Raw genomic sequence first — 12,717 nt, forward strand, 5'->3', positions numbered from 1 at the left:
GTGAGAAAGGGACTCATGTCTGAGTATACCCTGCCACACCTATAGTGGCCAAAAACGATACAGAAAAGGGGGTGGTGATGAACAGAGTGTCTGAATTAAGCAGACCACTCTTACCCAGTCCAAAGATCAGGGCTTGATCCATCACCGTTATTTATCTCACTGCCCCATCCCAGCTCAGAACCTGGCTATATGCAAATTAGTCTGTCCCTGGCCCAGTGCATCATGGGAACAGGGCAGACCAAACTACCAAGCCAATTCTTCACCAGAAAGGAGACAAGCTACCGGGGACCGGTTTCTGGCATTTCAGCCTCTTCGGCCCGGCTTGCTTGAATCCTGATGGAGCAGTGAGAAAGGGACTCATGTCTGAGTATACCCTGCCACACCTATAGTGGCCAAAAACGATACAGAAAAGGGGGTGGTGATGAACAGAGTGTCTGAATTAAGCAGACCACTCTTACCCAGTCCAAAGATCAGGGCTTGATCCATCACCGTTATTTATCTCACTGCCCCATCCCAGCTCAGAACCTGGATATATGCAAATTAGTCTGTCCCTGGCCCAGTGCATCATGGGAACAGGGCAGACCAAACTACCAAGCCAATTCTTCACCAGAAAGGAGACAAGCTACCGGGGACCGGTTTCTGGCATTTCAGCCTCTTCGGCCCGGCTTGCTTGAATCCTGATGGAGCAGTGAGAAAGGGACTCATGTCTGAGTATACCCTGCCACACCTATAGTGGCCAAAAACGATACAGAAAAGGGGGTGGTGATGAACAGAGTGTCTGAATTAAGCAGACCACTCTTACCCAGTCCAAAGATCAGGGCTTGATCCATCACCGTTATTTATCTCACTGCCCCATCCCAGTTAAGAACCTGGCTATATGCAAATTAGTCTGTCCCTGGCCCAGTGCATCATGGGAACAGGGCAGACCAAACTACCAAGCCAATTCTTCACCAGAAAGGAGACAAGCTACCGGGGACCGGTTTCTGGCATTTCAGCCTCTTCGGCCCGGCTTGCTTGAATCCTGATGGAGCAGTGAGAAAGGGACTCATGTCTGAGTATACCCTGCCACACCTATAGTGGCCAAAAACGATACAGAAAAGGGGGTGGTGATGAACAGAGTGTCTGAATTAAGCAGACCACTCTTACCCAGTCCAAAGATCAGGGCTTGATCCATCACCGTTATTTATCTCACTGCCCCATCCCAGCTCAGAACCTGGCTATATGCAAATTAGTCTGTCCCTGGCCCAGTGCATCATGGGAACAGGGCAGACCAAACTACCAAGCCAATTCTTCACCAGAAAGGAGACAAGCTACCGGGGACCGGTTTCTGGCATTTCAGCCTCTTCGGCCCGGCTTGCTTGAATCCTGATGGAGCAGTGAGAAAGGGACTCATGTCTGAGTATACCCTGCCACACCTATAGTGGCCAAAAACGATACAGAAAAGGGGGTGGTGATGAACAGAGTGTCTGAATTAAGCAGACCACTCTTACCCAGTCCAAAGATCAGGGCTTGATCCATCACCGTTATTTATCTCACTGCCCCATCCCAGCTCAGAACCTGGCTATATGCAAATTAGTCTGTCCCTGGCCCAGTGCATCATGGGAACAGGGCAGACCAAACTACCAAGCCAATTCTTCACCAGAAAGGAGACAAGCTACCGGGGACCGGTTTCTGGCATTTCAGCCTCTTCGGCTATTTTATTGGGTAAGAGTGGTCTGCTTAATTCAGGCACTCTGTTCATCACCACCCCCTTTTCTGAATCATTTTGTCCACCATAAGCGTGGAAGGGTATACTCAGATGTGAGTCCCTTGCTCATTGCACCATCAGGATTCAAGCAAGCCGGGCCGACGACGCCTGAAATGGCAGAAACCGGTCCCCGGAAGCTTGTTTCCTTCCCAGTACAAGAATTGGCTTGGTAGTTTGGTTTGCCCTGTTCCCATCATGCACTGGGACAGGAACAGACTAATTTGCATATAGCCAAGTTCTGAGCTGGGATGGTGCAGTGAGCTAAAAAACGGTGATGGATCAAGCCCTGATCTTTGGATTGGGTAAGAGTGGTCTGCTTAATTCAGGCACTCTGTTCATCACCACCCCCTTTTCTGAATCATTTTGTCCACCATAAGCGTGGAAGGGTATACTCAGATGTGAGTCCCTTGCTCATTGCACCATCAGGATTCAAGCAAGCCGGGCAGACGACGCCTGAAATGGCAGAAACCGGTCCCCGGAAGCTTGTTTCCTTCCCAGTACAAGAATTGGCTTGGTAGTTTGGTTTGCCCTGTTCCCATCATGCACTGGGACAGGAACAGACTAATTTGCATATAGCCAAGTTCTGAGCTGGGATGGTGCAGTGAGCTAAAAAACGGTGATGGATCAAGCCCTGATCTTTGGATTGGGTAAGAGTGGTCTGCTTAATTCAGGCACTCTGTTCATCACCACCCCCTTTTCTGAATCATACTCCACTGTGAGCAGCCTCAACCTGTGACCTTGTCCCTGTCCAGAATGTCCAGATAATCACAGTTGGCGCTTTATGCTTTTACACACTATTTTTTTAATCGTTAAAACTGTACATCTCTAGTTCTACTAATTGGATTTTTTATCATTTTGGTATCATATAATTTAATAAATTCAACTCTACTTTTCCAACAGGGTGTGGGATTTTTCATGTTTTGTATTTTTACTTTATTGGTGTTTGTGTGCTACACAAATACTTTACCTATTGCCTTTAGGTTAAGCCTGGCTGCTTTTGTGCCTCGATGTGGGGGTTTGCTTGTATTTCACCCTTCCAGGGATTCAGGTTGTTGCTTGAGCAGGGTTTCACCCCACTCAAACATCAACACAATTTCCTACATGTATGGATAATATTTACCCCCTTCATGTAGCACATATATAAAGAAGCATTAATAAATGGAGAGCTGCCTTGTTTGTGTTCCATCACCACTCAAGAGCGCACCCAACTCTGCAGGAGTGAACTAGGTCCCATTCACTACCCGTGTCTTAACCACTACCGCTCATGTATATGTATAAGAGCAGCAGGGAGAGAAGGCACCGATAGAAGGTGGGAGAAAACTAACAAGAGATGGGAAGAAACAGGATGTGGACCCTCAGTGAAATGCTCTACTTCTCCACTGACTGATGTATCACTGATTAGGGACAGCAGCTCTGAGAAGCTGTGGACAAGAGAGTAAGAGAGAAATCAGGTACTGAGGAGAACAACAGTCAAACTCCATTAAGCAGCGGTTATGGCAGTGTTATTTTACTTCTTACCAGGTCTTGAAAACACCCCTTCCAAAAATGGGGTTCCCTAATTTCAGAACATAGAGTATCTTTCACAGGTCCAAAGAAGTTTATAACCACACCTTCTCAGTTGCGCGATAAAAAGCCATTCCAGCAAAAACCTGCTAAGTACAGGGGCAAAAAATAAGGGATCCCTTCTTTTCCCGGTGCGGTCCCTGTACGCTTCGTAAAAGCAACCAAGAAACCCACAACAATTGGGACTAGTTACAAAAAATCACCTAAGTTGCAGTACAAAAAGAATTAAAAAAGAGGGAAAACAAACAAACAGTCCAGTACTTCACCTGCGAGGTCCAAAAGGAGAATAGCACATCCCGAGCGCAAAGACAAGTGTCAATCCAGTACTCCAGGGAATACGTAACATGTACTACAACGCCAAGCAAGAAAGAAAGTAAACAAGGTAAGCCCCTACGCACCCTACCTATACACGGGACTGAACAGTTTGTCTGTGAGACTAATGTTTCAAAACCAGGTAATCCCATCACATTTATGTGACTCATAGGCTGTTATCACTAATGAATATTGGTAATATAATCATGGCAACCAGACTAAAACCCAACTACATAGGCTGTTATTGCTTGACCATTCTGGCTTCGTGCAATTTGAGAATACTGTTTACAGTATCATTCCAAATACATCATGATATTTAAGTGGCAGCTGTTTTCCTTGATGCAACTAAAAAGATTGCAAAGTGATGCAATGGCATCATGATTCTTAAGTCAGATTTATCAAGCCATTCAAGGCCAAAGTAGCACAAGTGTTCCTTCCTGGACAAAAACAACCCTTGCACCATGGCATAAGACTGCCTGCATTGGCCCTAGGCATGACATGTAAGAAAGTGTATCTTTCATACATGATCACACCCACGTTTCTCCCACTGGTCCTGATGCTTTTGATTGGAAGTGCACTGGGTCCCTGATAACTAGGCTCCGGTGCCTGTGCTCATTCCCCAAAAACTACACAAGTGTTCATTCTAACTCAAATGACGAGGACTTCAGCACCCTTGTAAGACCATGGCTAACAGTACCCCTGAGAACCATGGGTCCCTAAGGGCTGCAGCATTTATTATGCCACCCAAAGGGACCCACACTCAAATGTAGGCAGACTGCCATTACAGGATGAGTGAAAAAGTGCAAACCAGTATTGCCCACTCCCTTTGTGCAATACCCACAGCCCACATACATACAGGTATGATATGTAAGTCACCCCTACAGCAGGCCTTTAGAGATGTAAAGCAGAGTGCATTATATTACTTGTAAAGTGCATATCTGCATGAGCAGATATGCCCCTGTGATGATGCCAAGTTCCTTTGCTAGTCATTGCAATGTGTTCACAAAGCCATTTTGATTCATGTACTGGGCAATGGTGATTTCAAGTTACCCCGCTACCTGATGGCTTCACTGAAAGTAGTGGTGTTTGGTATCAAACAACTTGTCTTATTAAACTGTACTGATACCAGTATCAGATGTATTGAGACATGCACCCACAGGGCACCTTAGAGGTGCCCCTTCTAGCCCTACATGTCTCTTAGTGTGTTGGCATATGGTATCTTGAATCCTGTCACCACAAAAGGGTTCCTGGCTCCCTGCAAGGGAGAGCCCATGTTCTCAGAGGCTAGGAACAATGCCCTCTCGGCAGAATGTGTTCTCACCTTGTCCAGCAGGATGGCTAGCAATTTAGAATAACAAGGCAAGAGGATTCAAAGACTTTGCTGCTTTTCACGTGCAGCCGGTGTTTCCTCCCAAACCTTGGGAACCCCACCCCCTGCTCTGGAACACATGTGGCACCAGAGCAGACAGGCAATTAGTTATTCAGGAGCCGTGTCTCACCCACAGGCTACCCACACCTCTAAGATGAGCTACCTGAAGTGAACAGCCAGAGAAGGATTTCGTCATGTTCTTTTTGGTGGAATAAGTGTTTGTGGGTCAGGGTTATGCCTAATTCCCACACAAAGTGGTTATATAGGGACACAGTCACCCTAGAGGTAGGTTGCCCATTGACTACAACCATATACTTCCCTAAGCACCCCTACATTGAGTGTTTGGTATTTCCCCAACACCAGACCTGCAGATTTTACTTCCTGTGAACTGAAGTAGTACTAAGAAAAGACAGCACAGAGAGAATCAAGGACCTGCACAGAACCTTGCACCAAACCCTGCTTTGCTGTTAGCTCCATAACAATTGCAAATATCCAACCCGTCTTGCAGCTGTGCATCATCTCTAACACTTGGAGGACTATACAGCACTTTGACAACCAGCTATAATATCCCTTGGGCTGGAGAAGCCACCCTCTGCATCTGCAGGCACAGACCCAATATGTTTGGTTCACCTTGTTGTTGGCCATTAGGCCCACTGAGGGAGCACCACTTCCGGAGGAGGACTTTGTGGCTCTAGGAGGTCAGCCCCATTTGTCTGCTAAGTTTCAAGAGGTTACACCCTCCAGAAACCCTTCTGCACCCATACCCTTAGTACTGGAGCACCTGCACCAGCTATGGCTTGTTTTACATGCAACCTGCAACCTACCACCTGGAAGCCTTCTGGCAATTCGAGGGGCATCAGGACAGGTGAGATCCACAACCAGAGTGGCACTGCTGTTTTGTTTTCTCCCCATTGCAGGTACACAGGCAAACTGTGAGAGCGTCGAACTCAAGTGGCCAGCCAGCCAATACCCTCTGCACCCGAGCCCCCCAGTCCCCCAGCCTGGGTCCACAACTTCTGACTGTGTCCCTTTGGCCTAGAGGTCCCCACTATCTGAGCCCCTATCTGGGTACATCTAGACTTGCCCCAAGTCCCCCATTGCAACCTTTGTTTCAAGACGCGTTGACTGTAATGGTGTAGCTCTCGAGGCTACCATCCCAAAACAGCACCCCTGCACCCGGACACTCCCGGGCAGGTATAGTGAAACTGCTGGTAGTACTTTGGACCTCGGCCCTCTAGCACCCTAAGTCCCAAAGTGAACCTCTGATCTGCGTTTGCAAGTACCTGTTTGCTATGTGTATTTTTCTCCATATGATAACATCGAAGCCATCAAGGCTTACTGTAAAAAAAAATTATTTGAGGTATTTTTCTGTTTTCTTTTTAGAATTAACATCTATGTTTGCACTAAAGTAATTCTAAAGTTCTTGGTGTCTAAATTCTTGTAAAAATTTACTTTATTTGTTATAAATTGGTCTTGGATTTATTTTTAAGTGTGTGAACCATTTATTGACTGTGTGTGTGCAACAAATAGTTAACACTTCCCTCTGATAAGCCTAACCTGCTCGACCACACTAACAAAAAAGAGCACTTGGGAATATGAAAGTAAGTCAGTAAATCAATAAGGGTTGTGCAGACATTTTGCATGGTGTGCCCTTATATTGGCGTCACCACATAAAAAGTCAGCATCATTCACACCAGTGCAAGGAGAGAGCTAGAATGTGCCATATCTTGAGTGATCTGATGAGCCAATCACTTAAGGGAATGAACAGGTGTCTGCTTATCTGAACCAATTTTACACATGTTGCTAGGGGCAGAAATACAAGACTGCCAGGGAAGAGGTGATATGGCTCACCTGTGCTCCGGTGATGGTGACTGGCAAAGAGGCTGCAGGGCATGCAACCACATGTGTGGTGTCACACATGAGGTGTTGCAAAGTGTTTTTTTTAACAGTATTTGTCAATATTTGTTTTTGTGATTAAACACAACAGTGGAGAGGCAAAGCGTATTAGTACTTATTTATGGCTTTAAATGCCATATATATAAATCAACATAGATGACAGGAGTAATGGTTTTCCAAACGATGACGTGATTTTCAAGTGCTTTTATTGTGTCATAAAATCCACAGCCAACGCGTTTCGCCCAACACGGGCTTCTTCAGGGCTTGGTATCGTATTTCGCTGCTACAATGGCTTAAAAGCTGGATTTGTTTAATTTATGTGGTTCCAAAAAAATGGCGAATGTGTCCCACTTGCTTTTATTAAGAGGTCAGGTATTATCTCGTGATCCTTTGTATGCTTGTAAACTCCTTATTTCATAGGATGTAAGAAAGACTTCAAATTTAGCCGTGTCGCTATACCGTGCCGATTAAGGCATAGTGTACTATCTCCTGTATCGGAGCCCTTCTCCTTCGATATTCATTCCGGAAGTGTAGTTGTTTTTGTGCACATTTTTCTGTATTTATATCTTGTTATTTTGTTGTCGGTGTATAAATAAAGCTACAATGAGGATATGTCCACATGTATTCAACTGCCCAACATGTTTTAGTTATACACAGTAAAATGTTGTCATCTGGAAACATTTGTATTATAGAATAAAAGGGAATGTATATATGTTCTTGTTTATGTTAATTAGGTTTTTATCTTTTAATAACTCACTCCCCGTCAATATGCACCCCCACTGACATAGCACTTGTGCTTTATTTTATTGAGAATAGCCCAACGTAGGCCTATTTTTTGCCTTGAAAAATAGATACAGACAAGTAATTGAAAAGTGTCCCGTATGCATTTATCTGCAAAAATATAAACTTGGGAGCCCTATTGATAAAGCTCGTTAATTCATTCATTCATCAAATTTCATTTTGCTGGCACATGATTCTAATGAAAAATTGATTTTGGGCTGGTCTTAGCTGGATAGCACCCAATCAATTTGTGTATGGTAAGCGGAGACAGTCACTGGGCAGGGAAGGGAACAGGTGTTTCACACCTTTATTACCCACATCCTATGGAACACCTGGAGGTCGGTGATAAACATGCCCTTCTCTGCAACTTGGACAATACTTAAGGTCTTCCTAAACGTGAATAGGCGCACCTTAAATGTAACTGATTTATACATGGCACATATGTCGTGTCTCACCCCTGTAAATACCATGCGCTAATATTGCTGTAGTTATTAGTTTTCCATGACGGCTTTAGAAGTATGTCATACTGAGCTGCATTGCTCAGTATTCAACCCTGGGGTCCGTAGATCACTGCTGATGCCTGCGGTGAGCGTTTAACTCACTGAGTCATTTCACCTGATCATGACCTTGAGGTCAAAAGATCCAATACAGAGTCAGTCCCAGAATGATGGAGCCGGTATTGATAATGCTCTGCCTCCAAGCGTGAAACACCCACCAGCATCCTACTTTTAAAAGATCAACTTCCCCGTTTAATTACATTTGATTCTCTAGGGTGGGGAGATACAATTCACATTCCTCTGCTGGTAGAAGCCGTGCATGTATCTTGAAAGCTGCTAACTAGGGGCTTAAAGCCGGCCAGCTGCCCTCTGAGAGGAGCAGGGGACACCAGTCCTGCTGCACAAATGCCACTTAGTGGTTGGAGGCAAGTTACAGTGACTCAAAATATCACATGCCTCAAACTTGTGAGCGGAATATTTGAAAAACTGGACAACAATATAAAAATAGCAAAAACGTAACCCTGGTAATTAAACTAGCTCTTACCTCTTGGTGTACCTGAAGTCAGACAGAAACCTGGGGTTAGTAACCGGAGACAAGCAGGTGGAACCAGGACATGACCTGTAGTAACCAGAGACAAGCAGGTGGAACCAGGGCATGACCTGTAGTAACCAGAGACAAGCAGGTGGAACCAGGGCATGACCTGTAGTAACCAGAGACAAGCAGGTGGAACCAGGACTTAAGCTGTAGGAACTGGAGGGAAGCAGGAAGCACCAGGACAGGCAGGTGAGGCAGAGCAGCACAGGAGGCCTCCAGCCCCTCCAAGATGTCTCCAGCCAGCCCTGCTCTCGCCTGCTCTGCCTTTTTTATGGCTGAAGGTGCTCTCCATGTGTCCCGTGTTATCTCCGGGGGAAGGACTCTCAAGGTGTGTTATGGGCAGCCACAACTGTATAGAAAAGTCATTAAATCTTGCCTGCTCATTAATTGTCAACAAAATGTGATGCAATAAAAAACACAAGCTTTCGAGTCTTCTGGGACAGGCTGCATCAGGTGAACTGTGGAGGTGTGTGAAATGGAAAAGTTTCTTTACTTTTAACTTTTCTTGCAAGTACCGTGATTACTACATGTAGTTTGCAAAGTTTGCTGCATGTGCATGGTTGCAATGATATTGGGACGTTTGTGCTCTTTTTAAAATGTTTCGATTGTAAAAAGAGAGCCAACTTCCTGCCTGGTCTTGGGTCAGAATATGAACAACATGGAAACATATATGGTATGGAAAAATATTAACCACCAGATGTTCCCTTCACACTGCCTAACAGACTCGTGAAATCCAGGCTGCATAAAGCAGAAGCATGGACAGTGAGGAGAACAGGCCTGTGGCAGCTGGCAAGGCACAGATAATAGGGTGGGACTTCCGGGTCAGATCTTTTACTCTTCTGGGGCACAACAAGCAGAGTCAGTAATGAAAGGGCATCTCCTGAATATACTTTTTTTTTTTTTTTTTTGGCAGAGTTTTATATAGCGCGAACTAGACCCGAACCGAATCGGGTATCAGAGCGCTTTACATAGCACCAGTTATGTTACATTAGGACACACATTCATTTTTGTTAGGCACGGGGAGATTAAGTGATTTGCCCAGAATCACAGGAAGTTTGGCATCGTTACCGAGACTCGAACCCAGTTCCTCCAGGTCCGAGGTCGAGCGCCTTAGCCGTTAGGCCAACTCCTCTCCTTAGCCTGGCAACACTTAGTAAGCAGTTTATGGCTTCTCTATCCCATTGAGAATGTCTCCAATCTTGTTTCTCACCCTTATTGTTTGTTTTTCTTAGTCTTGTGTTGAAGTTCTTTGCTCCTTATATTATTTGCTTGCAGTTGTTCCTTCATCTTGTTCTTTCTGCTTAACCCGTAGAACCTGGGGGCCTGATTTACAGAAGAATTGGCGTTGGGAAGTGCTGCAAATCATCTAGCTGTGCTGCTCTGCCCTACACTAATTCGATAGGGCAGGAATGCACTGTATTTACCAGATAAGGTACATTCCTGTCCTTTCAGTCCGCACTGGTGCACCATTTGTAGCAGAGTGCCAAACCACGCACTTTTGTACAAATGTCTCTGTGTTGTTGGCATGATTGGTTATATGCAGAAAGGGGCACCTTCCTTCACAAAAACAATCATGAGAGGCATTTTCCTTGAATTAGGTGTGCTATAGAATATAGCACATGCAAAAACTGTAAAAACCAAGGAGAAATGTTTACATTAGGCCTGATTTTGGAAGGTGTATGTTTTGGCACTGCCCCCGATTTACCGTGTGTTATAAATCTGAGGCAGTTTCGAAATCCATGGGCATGTGCAGAGCAGTGTCTCGGTCTTGGCATGCCCTTACACATATGGTCTGGATATTTCTAGACAGTCTCTGAGAACACAAGTATGCCATATAAATATGTTACCAAATGTGTCAACCAGATGTTGGAATATATAGTTCACAAACTGCTGGAAGGTACCTGGGGCAGTACAGAGACTGAAGGAATAACAAGATACTTACAATGTCCATACCCGGTGTTAAGGGCTCACTTCCATTCATCACCCCTCACGAATACTTACACAGTTGTAAGCGCCTCTTAGATGGATTTTGGAGAAGATCTGTGCTGCTTTCATGTGACTGTATGAAGGGTTAAAGGATGCGGATATTGATGGAGCTACGTTTGTGCCTTCAATATATGATATTTATGGTTATATATGTTTTTTTATGAATGTCAATAGTGGGCGCCCCAGAAGGTGATGTAAAATGCCGGAGCCTCACTCATGCTTCTCTTCAAGATATTGAAGCGGGGCCCCCCCTTACTTTGTTTTTTGAGGTTAGATTTGTCAATGAGAAGTAGCTGCACTTGGAAGTACATCAAGCACAGCCACATTTACATCCTTGAAGTCTCTGAATAGGTATAGAATCTTTCTCTAATTTGTCTTTGCCGGCTGCTGTTCTTTGGGAACATTTCTGAGTACAATTGCAGAAAATGCTTCTGTTGAGAATGTGTCAATGGGACCTTGACATGAGGCTCTTGCAAATGGATGAAGGTATCATGCAATCAGGCAGCACCACTAGTACTTTACACCAAAAATAACACAAAGTTTCACTATTCCTGAAAAAAGAGCAGAGCACATCAGTGCTAGCAGGTAAGTATAATGGAGTGAATCACTCATACCCGGATGATGGTGAGGTCTAAATAGCTCCATGCTAAGACTATGTCAGATAAAGCAGGAAGTTCCTAAAACTGGAGACCTTGGCCCTCGTTTATAAGAGTCCTGCACTGTCGGGGCATCACTTTTTATGATGATCAGGTGGCGACGGCCTCGCAATTATATCTATGGCTTTGCATGGTCTCATTGATATGGAGTAAGGCAAGGAAGCCGTCAAGGAGGCATTCCATGGGAGTTGCTGCGGGTGTTCCCACTCAAAGCCCGCTCTTCACCTACTAAGTATAGTCACATCGTCGAATATGGATTGATGGTGCGGTCCTTAATACATCTAAACAGCATTTTTTGCCGTACACTGCAGATCTAAGCTCATCTCTCAAATTTAATGGTGTCTCACCATATATAGACTGCAGTTTGTTTCCCAAACTTGGCGTACTAATAAGACATCTCCATACCATATTTATGCCTTGATGAAGTCTCTGTGTGAGACGAAACGCGTGTTGGCGATTTACGTGCTGGGAGAACCTATTTTATAAAATTTGAATAAAGAAAATATTGAAGAAAGTTAACTTGGACTCTATTTGAATTCATCTTGGAACATCTGGACCCCCTTTTACCTATTGGGACGTGTGTTCTATCTGTCAGTCTATTTCAGACAATAGCTTCAATTTCTCTTGTGCTGAGGGCTTTACATGATAGCCTAAATTGATACATGTATACTTATTAGGAGTGCTGTAATTAGAATTTCAACTTTCAATTGTCGATGTGGCATGCACATCCCGTGTCTGCCTATAGTACCTTGGGGTAGTAGGTGCCTTGAATTTCTTTAGCACCCAAGTAATATTAACTGTTTTGACTGTTCCTATATATATTGTGTACTATGTGCATATACATGAATATTGTACTTTAAAGAATTGTGCGGACGTTTCCTTTGGGAACACTACTACCTAAAACTTTTGTAGAAAAGGAGATGTTGGCGGCGGTGTGGGCGATGGAGCGGTTCAGGCAATTTCTGTGAGGCGCTAAGTTTCTTCTGCGAACCGACCACAAATCCCTAGTGAAGGTCCTCACCTCGAGCGGTCATGCCCACGCGACCCCCCGCATAGCCAAAATGACATTGAGACTTCTAGACTTTGTATACGAAGTGGAGTATTTGCCAGGCCAGAAGAACAAGGTGGCCGACTACCTAAGTGGAGCTGCAAGCCAAGGAAAAGGCGGAAGACCAAAGACCCAACGAATGGGAAGAATACGCCATTGCTCTCATGGAAGACCAGGAGTCTGCCATCAGTGCCCAAGAATGGGAGACTGGGTATGCAGCGGACGACACGATCCAAGCAGTAAAAGGATACGTGATGAGTGGGGCCTT

At 44.8% G+C, this 12,717-nt stretch overlaps 1 protein-coding gene across 1 annotated transcript in view; it reads right to left on the reverse strand.

Moving 5' to 3' along the window:
- The window catches only part of LOC144769781 (olfactory receptor 5V1-like), a 50,633-nt gene extending 38,198 nt beyond the window's left edge, over nt 1–12,435 (reverse strand). The window contains exon 1 of the mRNA XM_078653966.1: nt 12,423–12,435. Coding sequence (XP_078510092.1) covers nt 12,423–12,435 — 13 coding nt within the window. The remainder of the gene's footprint in view (nt 1–12,422) is intronic.
- Between the last annotated feature and the right edge of the window lie 282 nt (nt 12,436–12,717).

This window comes from Lissotriton helveticus, chromosome 7 (genome assembly GCF_964261635.1).
Source record: "Lissotriton helveticus chromosome 7, aLisHel1.1, whole genome shotgun sequence".
NCBI lineage: Eukaryota > Metazoa > Chordata > Amphibia > Caudata > Salamandridae > Lissotriton > Lissotriton helveticus.